A 16,458-nucleotide genomic window follows, 5' to 3' on the forward strand; every position below is an offset into this window, starting at 1 on the left:
AACATTGCTGCTGCTCTGAAAAAAAAACATTTATCTTTAAACCTGCATTAGCTCATGTTTGTCCTCTAGTTTTCATCAGAAACAAGTCGTGAAAACGCAACTCTGACACATCATCACTGATTCCATGAAGATGTTTTAACCTGCTCCAGCTGTCAGTGAACAGAAAACTGCTCAGCCTGGCTCTATTTTCATTGGTCAAAATCAACGCCGACGTCCTTGATGTTTCCGTTTCCCCTTCAGTCAACAGTCAACATGGACGAAGAGAGAGCAAGAGTGAAGATAAATCCACTTTTTAATCCCAAAAAGTTTAAAAAATAAACTCTGAGCTCTCCTCCCGCCGGTAAACGACTCCGGATCAGAGCAGTGCGACTCCTACGGAGCTCCCCGCCGCTCTGCTCCATCCGGTCCTCCACACACACTCAGCTCTGCCACATCACTCGTAGTCAGTTGATATGTTGAACTTGTTAGCAAACAGTTGCTTATTTCCACATCCAGCAGTTACGGAGCAACATTATGATTCATGTGGAGTCGTGTTTCTGTCCACCTGGTGAATGTGAGTCCAATATTCACTCTCTTTTAGCTTCTGTTTTTACTCTCTACCAACTCCTGAGGGAAATATCTGGCTCTTTAGCTGCTAAATGCTCCACTATGTTCACCAGTTAGTCTACAGCTAACTGTTAGCAGGTAGTGTACAGCAGCTTTTTTCAGCTTTTTTTCTGAAAACGACGCTATGAGACGCTGAGAGTGAACCAGAACAGTAAAGTTTCAGCCGGACAGATAAACAATGAGCTGAAACTCACTATAAAGCTCCGTAAAGCTGAGAGGAGCTGCAGAGTCACTGATAATTCTCTGTAGGTTCATCACTACGAACCACAACCAACACATTACACACTGACACATCAGACTGAGTTATAGAAACATTAGAGATGCTTTCAAGTCCTTCATGTCTGTTTTGTATCAAACAGACACAAAAATAAGTTCAAAATGCAAAAATCACATCTGAGAAGCTGAAACCAGAGAAAAATTTCTTTTTCTTTAAGAAAATGACAAACGATTAATTGATAATTAAAACTACTGCAGATTGATTCCTCAGTTTCTTACTAAACCTTTCAAACTAATAACTAACAGCCTGGAAACACACCGACACAGCTGAGAACAACTACACTCAACAAACAACCTTTTAGTCGGTTACACTTCAAACCTTTAACTTGTTTTCAATCAGATTCACAGAAACAAACACAAACCATGAAATTAATAATAAATAAATAATAACATTAACAAAAACACACAGAGAAGCAACCAGGACTCTAACCTCTAACCCTAACCCCTAACCGTAACCCCAAACCCTAACCCCTAACCCTAACCCCAAACCCTAACCCCTAACCCTAACCCCAAACCCTAACCCTAACCCTTAACCGTAACCCCAAACCCTAACCCCTAACCCTAACCCCAAACCCTAACCCTAACCCCAAACCCCTAACCCCAAACCCTAACCCCAAACCCTAACCCCTAACCGTAACCCCAAACCCTAAACCATAACCCCTAACCCTAACCCCAAACCCCTAACCCCAAACCCTAACCCCTAACCGTAACCCCAAACCCTAACCCCTAACCCTAACCCCAAACCCTAACCCCTAACCCCAAACCGTAACCCCAAACCCTAACCCTAACCCCTAACCCCTTACCGTAACCCCAAACCCTAACCCTTAACCGTAACCCCAAACCCTAACCCCTAACCCTTAACTGAAACCCCAAACCCTAACCCCTAACCCCAAACCCTAACCCTTAACCCTTAACCGTAACCCCAAACCCTAACCCCTAACCCTAAACCATAACCCCTAACCCTAACCCCAAACCCCTAACCCCAAACCCTAACCCCTAACCGTAACCCCAAACCCTAACCCCAAACCCTAACCCCTAACCGTAACCCCAAACCCTAAACCATAACCCCTAACCCTAACCCTAACCCCTAACCGTAACCCTAACCCTAACCCCTAACCCCAAACCGTAACCCCAAACCCTAACCCTAACCCTTAACCCTAACCGTAACCCCTAACCCCTTACCGTAACCCCAAACCCTAACCCTAACCCCAAACCCCTAACCCTAACCCCAAACCTTTAACCCTTAACCATAACCCCAAACCCTAACCCCTAACCCCAAACCCTAACCCTTAACCGTAACCCCAAACCCTAACCCCTAACCCTTAACTGAAACCCCAAACCCTAACCCCTAACCCCAAACCTTTAACCCTTAACCATAACCCCAAACCCTAACCCCTAACCCCAAACCCTAACCCTTAACCGTAACCCCAAACCCTAACCTCTAACCCTAACCCTTAACCGTAACCCCTAACCCCAACTGTAACCCCTAACCCTAACTATAACCCCTAAAAAACCAAACAATGAGCTGAAACTCACTATTAAGCTCTGTAAAGCCAAGAGGAGCTGCAGAGTCATGCTTCATTTCAGATCAACAACTAGTTTAAATAGTTCTAGATGAGGTTCAGGAGTGTGTTTACGTTTTCCAGAATTAAATCTCAAAGAAAAAAACTGGACTCGCACTGTCAGACATCATCATCATCATCATCATCATCACTAATATCTGCAGCATCATTGCACAGATGATGACACACATGGCGTCATGTCTGAGTCCCTCGTTGTTCAGTGTTTGCAGTTCAGATCCAGGAGGTGATGTGGTTGAAATGGATCAGTGAACCTGGTCAGTGACTGTTTTTACCTTCGAAGGCGTGCAGCAGCATCTCCTCTCCGATGTCTTTATACACCTGCTTCTGACACGCAAAGCTGGGGTCATCAGGCTGCAGAAACACACACACACACACATCAGGTTATTATTGATTGTGGGGGATTGGACGAGTGTTTTTTCCATGTTGTGTGTGTGTGTGTGTGTGATCACCGTTGTGTGTGACCAATAGGAATAGTCGAAGGTGAAGTTCTTGGCTCCATCTTTGGGCTGTTTGGGGTTGGAGATACCTGCAGAGACAAAGACAAACATTTATACTCTCCAGTGTAACTTCTAGGATCAATATTGATTATACTGGTTTCACAGGTTTATAAAGACGTGTAATCATACACACCGCAGCAAAAACAGTAAATGAATCAAAACGTTGGCGGGTGTTTTTCCGTTCTCACTTATTTATCACTGAGCAGCTGTTTCTTACCATAACTCCAAGCCTGGAGGTGAAATGTGTCACATGACCACAAATTCACAGGAAACGTGACTCAAAATACGTCAATCATTAACAAGTTCAGTGTATAAATATCAGTCGATGTGAGCGTGTTCAGACAGCAGCTAAAAACAGTTGCGCTGCAGCAACGTCTATTAATACACTGTGTGTGTGTGTGTGTGTGTGTGTGTGTGTGTGTGTGTGTGTGTAAATAGCAGCAGGTTCAAAGGTCACATGACTGGCAGAAGCATGCTGGGATCGCTGAGGCCCGTTTTAAACGCAGCAAACGTCTAACCCTCAGAGAGCGGGACAAGAGGCTGTTAGCATTCTTCATTAAAACCAATAGGAACTGTTAGCCTCGAGCTAACTGTGTGTGTGTGTGTGTGTGTGTGTGTGTGTGTGTGTGTGTGTGTGTGTCTTACAGGTAGTGTTTCCCTGCATCTGGATCACACACTTGGCGTTGCGTCCCGTCTCTCGGGAGTTGAACGGGCGAACTCGCACCGCCACCTTAACCGACGCGCCCGCCATCACTCAGCTCCGGCCCACCCCACCTGAGGACAGCCAATCAGAGAGCAGAGTCAAGACACAGACAGAAAAATAAAACTAAACAACATTAAACTGATTTGAAGTCAAAAAATAATAATAAAAAGGAAAAAAAACTAACTTTTCTTGTTTTACACTAATTCTATAATTTTATATTAACAGATTATTTTATTTTACACTTCAGATTTTTACTATATTTTTACTTTATTTCAATTTTTATCATATTAAATTTTATATTTTACACATTTTATTTTTTTCTAGTTTCTAGTAATAATCTTACTTTAATATTTACTTTTTTAAACTTTATATTGACTTTATATTTTATTTTTTGTAAAGTTTCTGAAATTAACATTAAAATTAAATTCTCTATTAAACTTAATCAATTAATCTCAATTAGTTTAACTGAAAAAAGTGTATTTTTGCATTTATTTATTTATTTGAGGTTTATTTTTCTGTATTTATTGTCTCATAATTACTCAGATTTGTTTAACATTTTATTAATTTTTCTGTTTTTATAACAGATTTTTATTGTTTTACTTGTATTTTTTGTAGTTTTTTGTTTTTTCAGTTTTAATTTTCTACCATAAAAACAACATATAAACTTTTTTCAGCGTCTCTTTATTTTTCCATTCCTCTTCTTCCCTCCATTATCTCATCTCTCCTCCCTCCTTCTCAAACCGCTTCTCTCCTCCTCTTTCCACCTCTCCTCCCCTCTTTTTATGAGCTTCTCTCTCGTTCCCGCTCTTTTTTTCCTTCTCCTGGATGGATTTCCTCTTTTTTCCTTCTCCTCTGTTCCTCCTTTTGTCCCGTCTGTTATTCTTCCTCCCTTCCTTCCTTCCTTCCTTCCGTCCGTCCTTCCTTCCGTCCTCTCTCTCCTCTTTTCTTCTTCTCTTCTCTCATTTTTCCTTCTCCTCCTTTTCTCTCCTCTCTTCCTACATCCTGTTCTTCCGTCTCTTCTCTCCTTTACCTCCTTTCCTCTTCTCATTTCATCTTCTCACATCTTTTTCTTCCTGTTCTCGTTTTTCTTTAATCTTTATATCTCTTTATTTCTCTCCTCTCTTCTTCTTTCCCTCGTTACTCTTTTTCTTTTTTTTTTCCATTCATGACGGCTCTCTTAAACTAAACCTCCCCCCTTCATTCTTTCCTCCTCTTTCTTTCTCATTTCCACATTTTTTCCTCTCTCTCTCTCTCCTTTCACATTCCTGTCCTGTTATGTGTTTTTGCCGTCGCCATGGAAACCACAGCTGTCTCATTTTCACCTGTATCTCTCTCTCTTCTTCTTCTTCTTTTATTTCTATCGTCTCTCTTTCTTTCTCTTCATTCTTTCATTCATCTTCTCTCTCTCTTTTTTTTTTGGTCTTTGTCACTGTATGTCGAACGCCCCTGCCTCAGGCCTATTACCACACACACACACACACACACACACACACACACACACACACACTACAGCCTCCTGGGAAAACACCTTGTCAGATACTGTTACTGTGTGTGTGTGTGTGTGTGTGTGTGTGTGTGTGTGTGTGTGTGTGTCAGTTAAACAAGCAGTCAGCAGATTATTGATCAGCCTGTCAATCATCTATGAGACGGCGTCTGTCCAATCAGAGGAGACTGATCGATGTCTGACGCAGAGACAGAAGGCTGCCATCGTGTGACTGATCAGCTCTCTGATTGGTTATCAGCGTGTGTGTGCGTGAGACGGAGACTGATCTGTAATTTAAAGTATGATGACAAATATTCTTTAACGTCTTTTGTTTCACGACGAGACAAAAACTACATAAAAATTAACTTCTGAAATCATCAGCTGTGAAAATGTGCAGGCAGCACACACACGTTTATAAAAAGCTAAGCTAACGTAACATTGTCAAGCTAACGTAACTTTCAGTCGGCCATCTAGACGAAGGTTTAGATCTTTCCTGCTGCTGAAAGATCTAAACCTTCGTCTAGATGATCACTAAACAAATATCAACGTTGTCTCAACATAAACAGCCAACAGGTGAGAGAATGATCACAGGTAGCTGTGCTAATGCTAATGCTAATGCTAACAGGAGAGTCAGTCTGTATGGATTACTGCAGAGCAGTTTCACATGGACAACGCTAACCTGTAACCATGGTAACGGGACACACAGCTGATGATGTCTGTTTACTGTCACGTTCGACACAAAAAAAACTTAAAATTCTCACATCTGAGAAGCTGAAACCAACAAATGTTTTTTCTTTAAAACTAAAATGACTAAAATGAGTTTTAGTAAAACTAAAAATCAAATCATTAAAATTTGACTTTAACTGATGAATGTTTTCAGTTAAAGACTAAAACATGTTTATTTCAGTTTTGGCAGATGAAATGTTTAAAGTATCCCGACTGATAAAGGGGTTTTTGAGGTCGGTTCCAATATTGATAACTGAGAGTTTAATAAATCTGATAACGTTTTATCAGCCGATTTTAATTTTCTTAACACAAATAAAATAAATATTTTGATGAGATTCCTTTGAATTATTTTTTCAAAAACAATTGCAACCAATTGAAATGTGACGTTTTATAAAACTGATTTAAAAATGAAACTATACGTTTGTAAAGTTTTACACCTTCAGCAGGAACCAATCAGCTTTGAGCTACAGACAGTAGAATTATATATTTGTTAATAAACACATTGTAGTGACTTGATTTCAACCAAAACAAAACCTAAGCCACAGTGAGGGGCTGTTACCGGGACATGTAATTGACGCGTCGTCATGCGGCGGCTCCATGTAGTAAATCAAACATCCTCAGACTTGCACTTCAGATGTGTTTATTTATCCACTAAAGCATTTGCTATTCATACACTTACATCTATAACTTGCATGAAAACAACAAAAAAGGTTTAAAGATTAGCCTCTAAACGGCAGTCAAAAAACTGTGTGCTTCTCCCGTTAAGCAGCACACCTGAGGAGTAATTGCCTCTTCCTCTACATATACATTTCCGTACACTGCTGTCCAATACGCCACCTACTGTGGCAACCAGGGAGTAACCTTAACACAGTTTTAGATACAAACGGCTCTAACACACATAAAAGTTGATATTTTATCAAAACCCGACAGTTCTAGTTAAGATGTGTTAAATGCTTCTTAAGAACACGACGACATTCTGCAACAACCTGCACGTTCACAACAACAACAACAACAACAAGCTCAGCATCTTCACGCTCAAATATCCAAATGAACCAGCGACCGCCGTCACAGCTCATGATGTCATCACACAGGTGATTTATCACGTTGAGGGTTGAAGACGAAACGATGAAACTAACGGTGGATGAAACACGTCAGAGAACAAAAAAATAAACAAAACATTTTTGCTTTAAATGTGTGAAGTCTGATTGACGAGTATTGAATCATTTCCTGTTCCTGTAAATGCTGATTTCTTGTCTTCTAACTGATCGATTGATTGATCTGCAGATGTTCAGTTTATTATCATGTTTGACACTTTAGAGAAGCTGCAACCAGCGTTTTAGTTTTTCTTTAAAAAAAAAAATGACTAAAACGATTATTTTGATTATCTAAATAGTTGTTGATCGACTATCATTGCAGCTCTGAACAACTGTATCCTATAAATATGAGTGTATTGATTAGTATACAGCTTCTATATTAATCAGCTGGTATTTTGATAATCAATTCATCATTTTAGTAATTTTTAAAGTAAAAATGCTCCAAACTTTCAGGTTCCAGCTCCTGAAAATTGGAGGATTTGCTGCTTTTATGTGTCATATATGCCAGTAAACTGAACACTGATCCTGCAGATCCACATTCTTGGTTCAACTCTTAGCTGCTGTGATGTTATTGATTATATATATATATTATTATATAATGTGGTTAAAAACAACCTGATGTGTCGTTGCTCCACCTGGACTCAACTACAGGATACTCGTCGTTACAATACTCCGCTGCTACTTGTTCTGACTCCGCATGATTACTTTTTATTAACAATTAATCGTTTAGTCTATCAGTCGTTCTTTATCGTTTCCTCACAGCTCAAGCAGATGTATTAAAATGTCCTGTTTTGTCCAAAACCCTCAAAATATTCAGTTTAATTTCTGATCCGACACATAAAAGCAGTAAATCCTCAAATTGGAGGAGCTGGAATCTGAGAGTTTGGAGCATTTTTACTTCAATTATCAAAATACTGGCTGATTATTTACGTTGCAGCTTTGTTCAACATGCAAGAAGCAAAATGTTACGTGTTGACTAAACAAAAGCAGCTGAACTAAAAAAAACCGGTCAAAATAAAGAGTTTAAATCAGGAAGTTTCTGATTAAAGAAGTCAAAACCTTCATGAATGTGACCAAACGTTTGAGAGAGTCGGCTTCGAGTCTCTGCTTCATCACTTTATTCAACCAGTGGAACTAAATGTGTTAAAGTTCAACCAGGTAACGGCTCATTACACAGCAGCTTCCCGTCTGTCTTAGCACCATATTTCATGTAATTACAGCTGCTGCTCTGCACGACGGCCCCTGAAAGCTGTTTCCTCAGAACAACACGTCACCGTTAGACATGGAAGGAAACAATCCGCAGCCTTCGTTCCAGAGTTATGAGGCTTCAGCCGTCTGATCGAGTCTGTTAACGGCTTTTTATTACTCAGGACGAGTTCAGAGGAAACTTCTAAGTCAAGTCAAGAGTTTTTCTTCAGTCTGTTTTCAAACACAATTTTTCTGGTGTCTTCGGAAACAATCAAATGACTTTCCTCAAGATTTTACACATAAAACAATGAGTCGTCCATATTCTCTGTTTTATATCATTATATAATCCCAACCCTTAACCCCTAACCCAACCCTTAACCCCTAACCCTAACCCCAACCCTTAACCCCTAACCCTAACCCCAACCCTTAACCCCTAACCGTAACCCCAACCCTTAACCCCTAACCCTAACCCCAACCCTTAACCCCTAACCGTAACCCTAACCCCAATCCTTAACCCCTAACCCTAACCCCAAACCTTAACCCCTAACAGTAACCCTAACCCTAAACCCTAACCCCTAATCCCAATCCTTAACCCCTAACCCAACCCTTAACCCCTAACCCTAACCCAACCCTTAACCCCTAACCCTAACCCCAATCCTTAACCCCTAACCGTAACCCCAACCCTTAACCCCTAACCCTAACCCCAACCCTTAACCCCTAACCATAACCCTAACCCCAATCCTTAACCCCTAACCCTAACCCCAAACCTTAACCCCTAACAGTAACCCTAACCCTAAACCCTAACCCCTAATCCCAATCCTTAACCCCTAACCCAACCCTTAATCCCTAACCCTAACCCCAACCCTTAACCCCTAACCGTAACCCCAAACCTTAACCCCTAACTGTAACCCAACCCTTAACCCCTAACCCTAACCCCAAACCTTAACCCCTAACCCCAACCCTTAACCCCTACCAGTAACCCTAACCCTAAACCCAACCCTTAACCCTAATCCCAACCCCGTTTTATATCATTATAAACTTAATATCTTAAATTGACAGTTTTTCATTACTTTTTGACATTTTATAGATGAAACGATTAACTGAATAACAATCAATCAACAGAAGATTAATCAGCATCAGTTTTCATAATCGATCAATCTTTTAATTTTTCAAGCAAAAAGCACCAAACATTCACTGGTTCAAGACTCTAAATGTTAGAATTTGTGTCTTTTCTTGCTTTTCCTCTTGCTTTCTTGACGTCACCTCAGACTCCAGGATGTGTTTTATTGATTGATTAAGATGAATCGATAATAAAAAACAATCATCAGTCGCAGCTCTACTAGATTTCCTCTCAGAGATCTTTACAGGAGCCGGTTGTGTCTATCAGCTGTGAAAACAGACATAAACAACATCGAGTTCAAAGAGCTACGTGGAGCCTGATCACCACAGAAGAAGAGCAGCGCCGTCATCACCTGAACTAACAGTCAACAGGAAGTGCAGGTCTCTAAAAAATCTGGCAAATTCTTTGTATATTTTCTGGCTGATCTTCCGGCAGCTTTGAAGGACGACAACTACATCAAATTCAAGCACTTTTCAAGGTGTATTTTCAAGCTTTACCAGCACCTACAGCTGTGGTAAATCATATATATATACAGTCAAAATGATTATTTCACTTCTCCACCACATTAAATAAACAGTTATTGTGCTATAAACTACCAAAAAAAAAACCCAAAGTTTCAAGTTTCAGGATGTGTCACCGACCCAGCGATTTACTATGTTTCAAGTACTTTATTCAAAATTCAAGCACTGGATTTCCAGCACCCCTGGGACCCTGGATTTGTATGTTCCTCATTCTTATTACTGTTATTAACTCGTCTAATTACTGAGTTTATAGTGACGCTGCAGCTCTAGAAACAATATTTCATTATAAACAAAATAAAACATGTATTCATTTATTTATTGTTGCACAGTAGAGTATCGTTAAAGTACTTAACAGATGAGAGCAGTAGTATCGATGAACTAACATATTCCATCCCTATAAGTGTGTAAATCAATATAATACAGTAAAAAAGCAACAAATCTAACCCTAAACCCCTAACCCTAATCCCAACCCTAAACCCTAACCCTAACCCTAAACCCAACCCTTAACCCCTAACCCTAATCCCAACCCTTAGCCCCTAACCCTAAACCCAACCCTTAACCCTAATCCCAACCCTTAACCCCTAACCCTGATCCCAACCCTTAACCTCCACCAGTAACCCTAACCCCAACCCCTAACCCTAAACCCTAACTCCAACCCCTAACCCTAAACCAAACCCTTAACCCCTAACCGTAGCCCTAACCCTAAACCCTAACCCCAACCCCTAACCCTAAACCCAACCCTTAACCCCTTACCGTAACCCTAAACCCTAACCCTTAACCTCTACCAGTAACCCCAACCCCTAACCCTAACCCTTAACCCCTAACCCTAAACCCAACCCTTAACCCCTAACTGTAACCCTAATCCTAAACCCTAACCCTAAACCCAACCCTTAACCTCTACCAGTAACCCCAACCCCAACCCCTAACCCTTAACCCCTAACCCTAATCCCAACCCTTAACCCCTAACCCTAACCCTTAACCATTAACCCTAATCCCAACCCATTACCCCTAACCCCAACCCTTCACCCCTAACCCTAATCCAAACCCTTAACCCTAACCCTTAACCCCTAACCCTAATCCAAACCCTTAACCCTAATCCCAACCCTTAACCCCTAACCGTAACCCTAACCCTAAACCCTAACCCCAACCCTTAACCCCTACCAGTAACCCTAACCCCTAACCCTAAACCCAACCCTTAACCCCTAACCCTAATCCCAACCCTTAACCCTTAACCCCTAACCCTACCTAAACTCAGGAAGAGAAACTTCATAAAGGGGAAACAAACTGACGTCATTTTGTCCATTGCTGCCTGTGGGCTGCAGATTTTTGTCCCATCAGTAATTTGTTAAGACAGACTTGAAAAACCTGAAGTGATCCTTTAAAGAAGATGTGAGATCCTCTGAGGGGACGCTTACAGGAAGTGACATCATTCAATCAAAACAGCAGAAACACTGGGTTGAAAATGTATTTTTTTAAAATGAGTCCTTCCCGCCGCTGAGCGAGTGTTTGTTCTGTCAACACAGAAACACACACACACGGACAAGATGGTGGAGACAGATACTGGATTGTACTCTAATCTTACTGTGTGCGTCGAGGTGAACAAGCAGCCTGCATACCGCAGACCACGGGCAGAAACGCTGACATCACAGCACAGGCATCCCAACACACACACACACACACACACACACACACACACACACACACACACAGTTACTCAGTGTCTGGTTGAACAGGCCCGGCTAGTTTGAAAGCTGCTATTGGCCAAACTAACCAGTTGTTTAAACAGACTGTTAGCAAAGACAGAAAGACGTTTTTTCCAGCTTCAAAAAAAAAAAAAGAAAGAAATTCCAGTCGACGTCGCGGTTCGTTGCGGCTCACATCCTTCATCTCACAGCTAAAACCAGCTGGAGACTCTTTTAGCCAACACGCTACACTTCCTGCTCTCAGCCAGGAATTACACAACCGGCGAGAATATGGAAACAGACGAAGTCAACCAGACTGCAGACGCACCACGACGTAAAAATACAATCAGCCTTCCCCCTGAATCCGTCTGGGAGCAGAGACTCCCAAACCAGAGGTTTATTTGCCAGTTTGTCAGGAAATCTGCAGCACGTCAGTCTGTAGCCAATATGGCTGCAATGATCAGCTGATTAATCAATTAGTTGATTGAGAAAATAAGTGCAATTATTTTGTTAATAGTTTCATCGTTTCAGTCATTTTTGAAGTTTTCCAACTTCTTCTTCTCTTGGTTTTTTCAGTGGTCATTCTTCCTCTTCTGCCTGTAAACACTCGTCTGTTGGTCCGGATTGATTATTGATCAGCAGTGAACACACATGTGATTGATTATTGATCAGCAGTGAACACATGTGATGACTGTGGTCTGATTGGAGTCGTGAGGACAAACTCACTACAGAGACAGAGTTTAGTTCCCATGTGTAGGCCTCTCTGGAGGAATGTGATAATGAATGGTGTTCATACCACACACACACACACACACACACACACACACACACACACACACACACACACAGAGCTCAGCCCTTCCTATGGTAATGTACACAACATCAAACACACACACAGACACACACACACAGCTAAAGATAGCCATCAGCTCGACCCGACGCCCAGTTTGTAAAGAACATTTGAGTCAGACTGACAGACAGTGAACATCTACGTCCTGATCACATGACATCCGCCACGTGCTGCTTTTAGGAGCGGTGGGAAATCTGCATGACGAGCTCAACCTGTACACGTATGACTGGTACTGGTCTCGAAACGGACCCGCGGTAAACCCGCCCGAACCTGAGAGAACACAGGCAGCAGCACGATGAGCTATTGATTAATGCGATCGATTAACAAGCAGCTGCGGTGGAATAATAATAATAATGATGATGTGGTAAACTGGTAAACTGGTAAACTGGTCTGATATTTCCAGCTTTCACAGCATCAGCGTGAACATGTGAGAAGATGCTAATCTGCTGCAGAGCTAAATGCTACAGCTAGATGCTAACTCCTGTTTCCATCACAAAGCCGGAGACTCGACAGACAGGTGTGAACTGCAAGGTGACCAGCCGGGGGGGGGGGGGCAGGGGCAGCCATGCTAGCACTACAGCTAGCTAGCTAACCTGCTAGCATGTTTATGTTTATGCGTGGATGCGTTTAGGAGAGCGGTTCACTGCTGTGACTGCGGGTCTGATGATGCTGTTTTGTGAGTTTTTGAATCAAAAACAAATAAATATAAATAAAACAGACATGTTTCCGTGGCAACTGATTGTTGAAAATCACGTTTGGAACATTTGAAAGTGACTTTATATGATTCTGTGATAATACAAATGTAACAAAGAAACTGGAGCGTCGCTTTGAATAAAAGGATTCAAAATGTAATTAACTAAAAGTTACGTTTATGTGAATATTCATACTTCAAATCTTTAGATTATTTGTGTCACTGTTTTTACATTTTAAATGTTTTGTTCAAATCAAACTTTGTCAAACCTAATTAGAGTTGAAAGAATAAAGATGCAGCAGGTTGCTGCTCAGTTGTGTTTTATTCTTCTTCTTTGATTACTTTCTACCAAACGGCCTTGAGCCGTCACATGACCCTCGCCTCGCAGGTCACGGCGCTCCGCTGGAAGTTTAAACCTCAACGCTAACAGGTGGAGCCTTCGGGAGACTTTCTGCAATGTGGACGTTTTTGGAGTCAGAAGCAGTTTAACATTCCTCACCTGGAGGAACGTTTGCAGAGATAACAGAGGAAACACACACACACACACACACACACACACACACACACACACACACACACACAGGCCTGTCATAATGGAGTTACTGAGTGGGAGGAGATATTTTAGGCTCCACTAGTTCTGGTAATAATAGTCTTAATTTTTCCCACAGACACATGCCACATGACTCTTTGGATCAACATGAAACTCTTCTGGTTTAAACCATCAAAACAAAATATGTTAGAAAATATCTGGTTCTTTGATAAAAAAAAAAAAAAGCTGAAGATTTGTGAACATAAAAGCTTTAAAGCAGAACTACAACTCCCAAGGTGCATTTCACAGCCAGAAACTACAAATACAGATCATAAAACTCAGTCACATGCTCTGATAACTGCGAGCCCAGAGTTCATATTTACAACCGCTGATTAAATCAAGTTTATTTTCAGATTCTGGGTGAATTCTGGATGAGATCCAGCTGTGTTTTGTTCTGACATGCAAACACAGCTTCGTCTCCACAGCAACAGCAGCAGCTGAGGCTCATGGGTATTGTAGTACTGCTCACATATATTATTCAAACTGGTGTCCAGAACGTGAACATAAATGAGTCCTGAGTTTCTACATTCAGTAACAATGAAGATAAAGTTTAAAGAAATATTTAAAAATGTGAAAACAGAACGAGGAAAAACACTGCTCCGCACGAGGGAGGTGGTTCAATCTCTCCTTATCAATTTTTTTCTGGGTGTTGCCTAATAACATCGGGGCAGAATCCAAACAACATGGAGCTAAAAATACACAACACACACTCACAGATTGCTGAGATGCCTGCTGGGAGCAGCTTTAGCCACACAGGCTAACTTTAGAGAGCGAGACATGAACAGTGACTGCATCTCTGAGACAGCGACTCTCTGCCTCTAAAAGCTGCTCCGACGCTCATTATCGAAATCAATCTGTCGGCGCAAATATATGAGACAGCGTCTAAAATAGTGCTGAAGCAATTAGACGTCTGATAAATTAACTGTTTTATTTTGACGGTTGATAATCATTTATTCATTTATTTACATATAAATGAACATCTGTTACATTCAAGTTCACACACTGCTGATTCAACCAATCACTGCTGAGTAAATCTCTCTGTATTTCTCAGTATTTATAGAGTTTTTCATCTGGTGTCTGTGGTGACATTCCCGCCCGGCCTGACTGGTAGTGACGCCTTTAAGTCAACCAGCAGTGATTGGTTCGTCAGAGCTAACGGTGGGAGCAACAGTAGGATAGGAGCGCGTCGCTACGGCGTCCGTCATTAACACGTCAACAGTGTTTGTGTAATTACTGTCACTGCCGGGAGGGGGGGGGGGGGTCGGGGGCAACAGTCCCGAACTGCAGGTTTAAAGGACCAGAGTGTAAGATTTAGACGGACCTATTGGCAGAAGTAGAATATAATATTCATAAATATGCAGGGCACTAAATTAGCAAAAGCCGGCAGCCAAACGCTGGTAAAATACGGAAGTCGCTGTCGTAACAGTAGTCTTTTGATTGGTTGGTAAAATTTAAACATTTACTAAACATTTGGCGGACGGACAGAAAAGTTAATTTTGCATCCTATAAGTATGTTTTAATTAGTGTTTAATCACCTGAACATAAGAATGGTTGTGTTTTCGTTAATTAGAATGAGCCCTTTATATCTACAGAGGGAGCAGGTCGTCTTCCACAGAGGCCGCCATGTTGCACCGCCATGTTTCTACAGTAGCCCAGAACAGACAAACCAAACACTGGCTCTACAGACGGACTTTTGCTGCGTTTTTCACGAGTTTCGTAGGTTCTCCTACACGCTCGGAAGGGGAGGAGGATTCATTTGGTTGATATGTGTAACCTCACTGCTAGATGCTACTAAATCCTACAGATTGCACCTTTAAAAATCAATAAAAACACCAATTATTCTCCGTTTGAAAGCTTCCACCTTTTCTTCGTTTTATATCCAAGTAAACTGAACATCTTTGAGTTTTTCACTGTTTTCTCTGACAAGAAAAAAGCAAAGAAAAGAACAAAATAACTGATTAAAAATGTCACTTTGAAACACTGATTATTTTCTCACATAATTAATTACAGACGTCTGATCTGTGGTCTCTGTTGACGCCTTTAAAAAACTGCTTAAGATTCATTTATTCAAACTTCTCGTTTCATACTGTCTAGAGTTTGAATTTTGTGTGTTTTTAAGGTCCGTTTTTGTTTATATTTTATTGTTTGTTTCTCTTATATTGTACTATTTTTATGGTCTTATTTCTTTAACAGTTTTACTCTGCTGTGTGAAAGCTGCTATATTAAATAAACTTTACCTAATTAAATGATTGTTTAATATGTGAAACGTCAAAAAGAAGTGAAAACCGTCCATCACAACTTCCCAGAGTGACGTCCTTGAACTGCTTATTCTACCAAAAAAAACCAAAAAAATATTTCATTTACTATCATAAATGACGAAAACAAGCAGTAAATCCTCATATTTGAGAGGCTGAAACTGTTTAAAAACGACTAAAACTACTAATCGATAAGCAAAATAATATCAGATAAACTTTCTTTCCATCTAATTATCAATTAATCGACTGATCGTTGCAGCTTTAATGGACAGAAACCACCTTTAAACTGACTGAAACTAGAATTCACTTCATGAAACCTGATGAAAGTTTATGTTTTATTTCCATTTTTAAAAGTGTAAATTAATTTAAACAGCAAGTTTATTAACTATTACAACATTAACTGCTTTATAATATACTTTTTATTATTTATTTAATTTATTTATATATGTTTTAATGTTGTATGTGTGAGACTGTGTTTATTTGGGATTATTGATTCTTGATTGATGATCTGATTTTGATAAGTTAGTTATAAATAACTATAATTTGTAGTCAACTAAATTAAATCAATTACACCTGTAAAAACTACATTAAGTG

At 40.5% G+C, this 16,458-nt stretch overlaps 2 protein-coding genes across 3 annotated transcripts in view; both read right to left on the reverse strand.

Moving 5' to 3' along the window:
- LOC122974207 (Fc receptor-like protein 5) overlaps nucleotides 1-16,458 on the reverse strand; it is a 310,470-nt gene that overhangs the window by 156,440 nt on the left and 137,572 nt on the right. The gene's annotated exons all lie outside the window — the stretch shown is intronic.
- Nucleotides 1-16,458, reverse strand: part of LOC122974067 (kinesin-like protein KIF1C) — a 34,194-nt gene that overhangs the window by 16,892 nt on the left and 844 nt on the right. For both annotated transcript variants that reach the window (XM_044341917.1, XM_044341918.1), the window contains exons 3-5: nucleotides 3,608-3,736; nucleotides 2,915-2,991; nucleotides 2,738-2,816 (exon numbers count right to left, since the gene is read on the reverse strand). In XM_044341917.1, coding sequence (XP_044197852.1) covers nucleotides 2,738-2,816; nucleotides 2,915-2,991; nucleotides 3,608-3,713 — 262 coding nt within the window. In that variant the 5' untranslated portion in view covers nucleotides 3,714-3,736. The remainder of the gene's footprint in view (nucleotides 1-2,737; nucleotides 2,817-2,914; nucleotides 2,992-3,607; nucleotides 3,737-16,458) is intronic.

This window comes from Thunnus albacares, chromosome 22 (assembly GCF_914725855.1).
Source record: "Thunnus albacares chromosome 22, fThuAlb1.1, whole genome shotgun sequence".
Classification (NCBI taxonomy): domain Eukaryota; kingdom Metazoa; phylum Chordata; class Actinopteri; order Scombriformes; family Scombridae; genus Thunnus; species Thunnus albacares.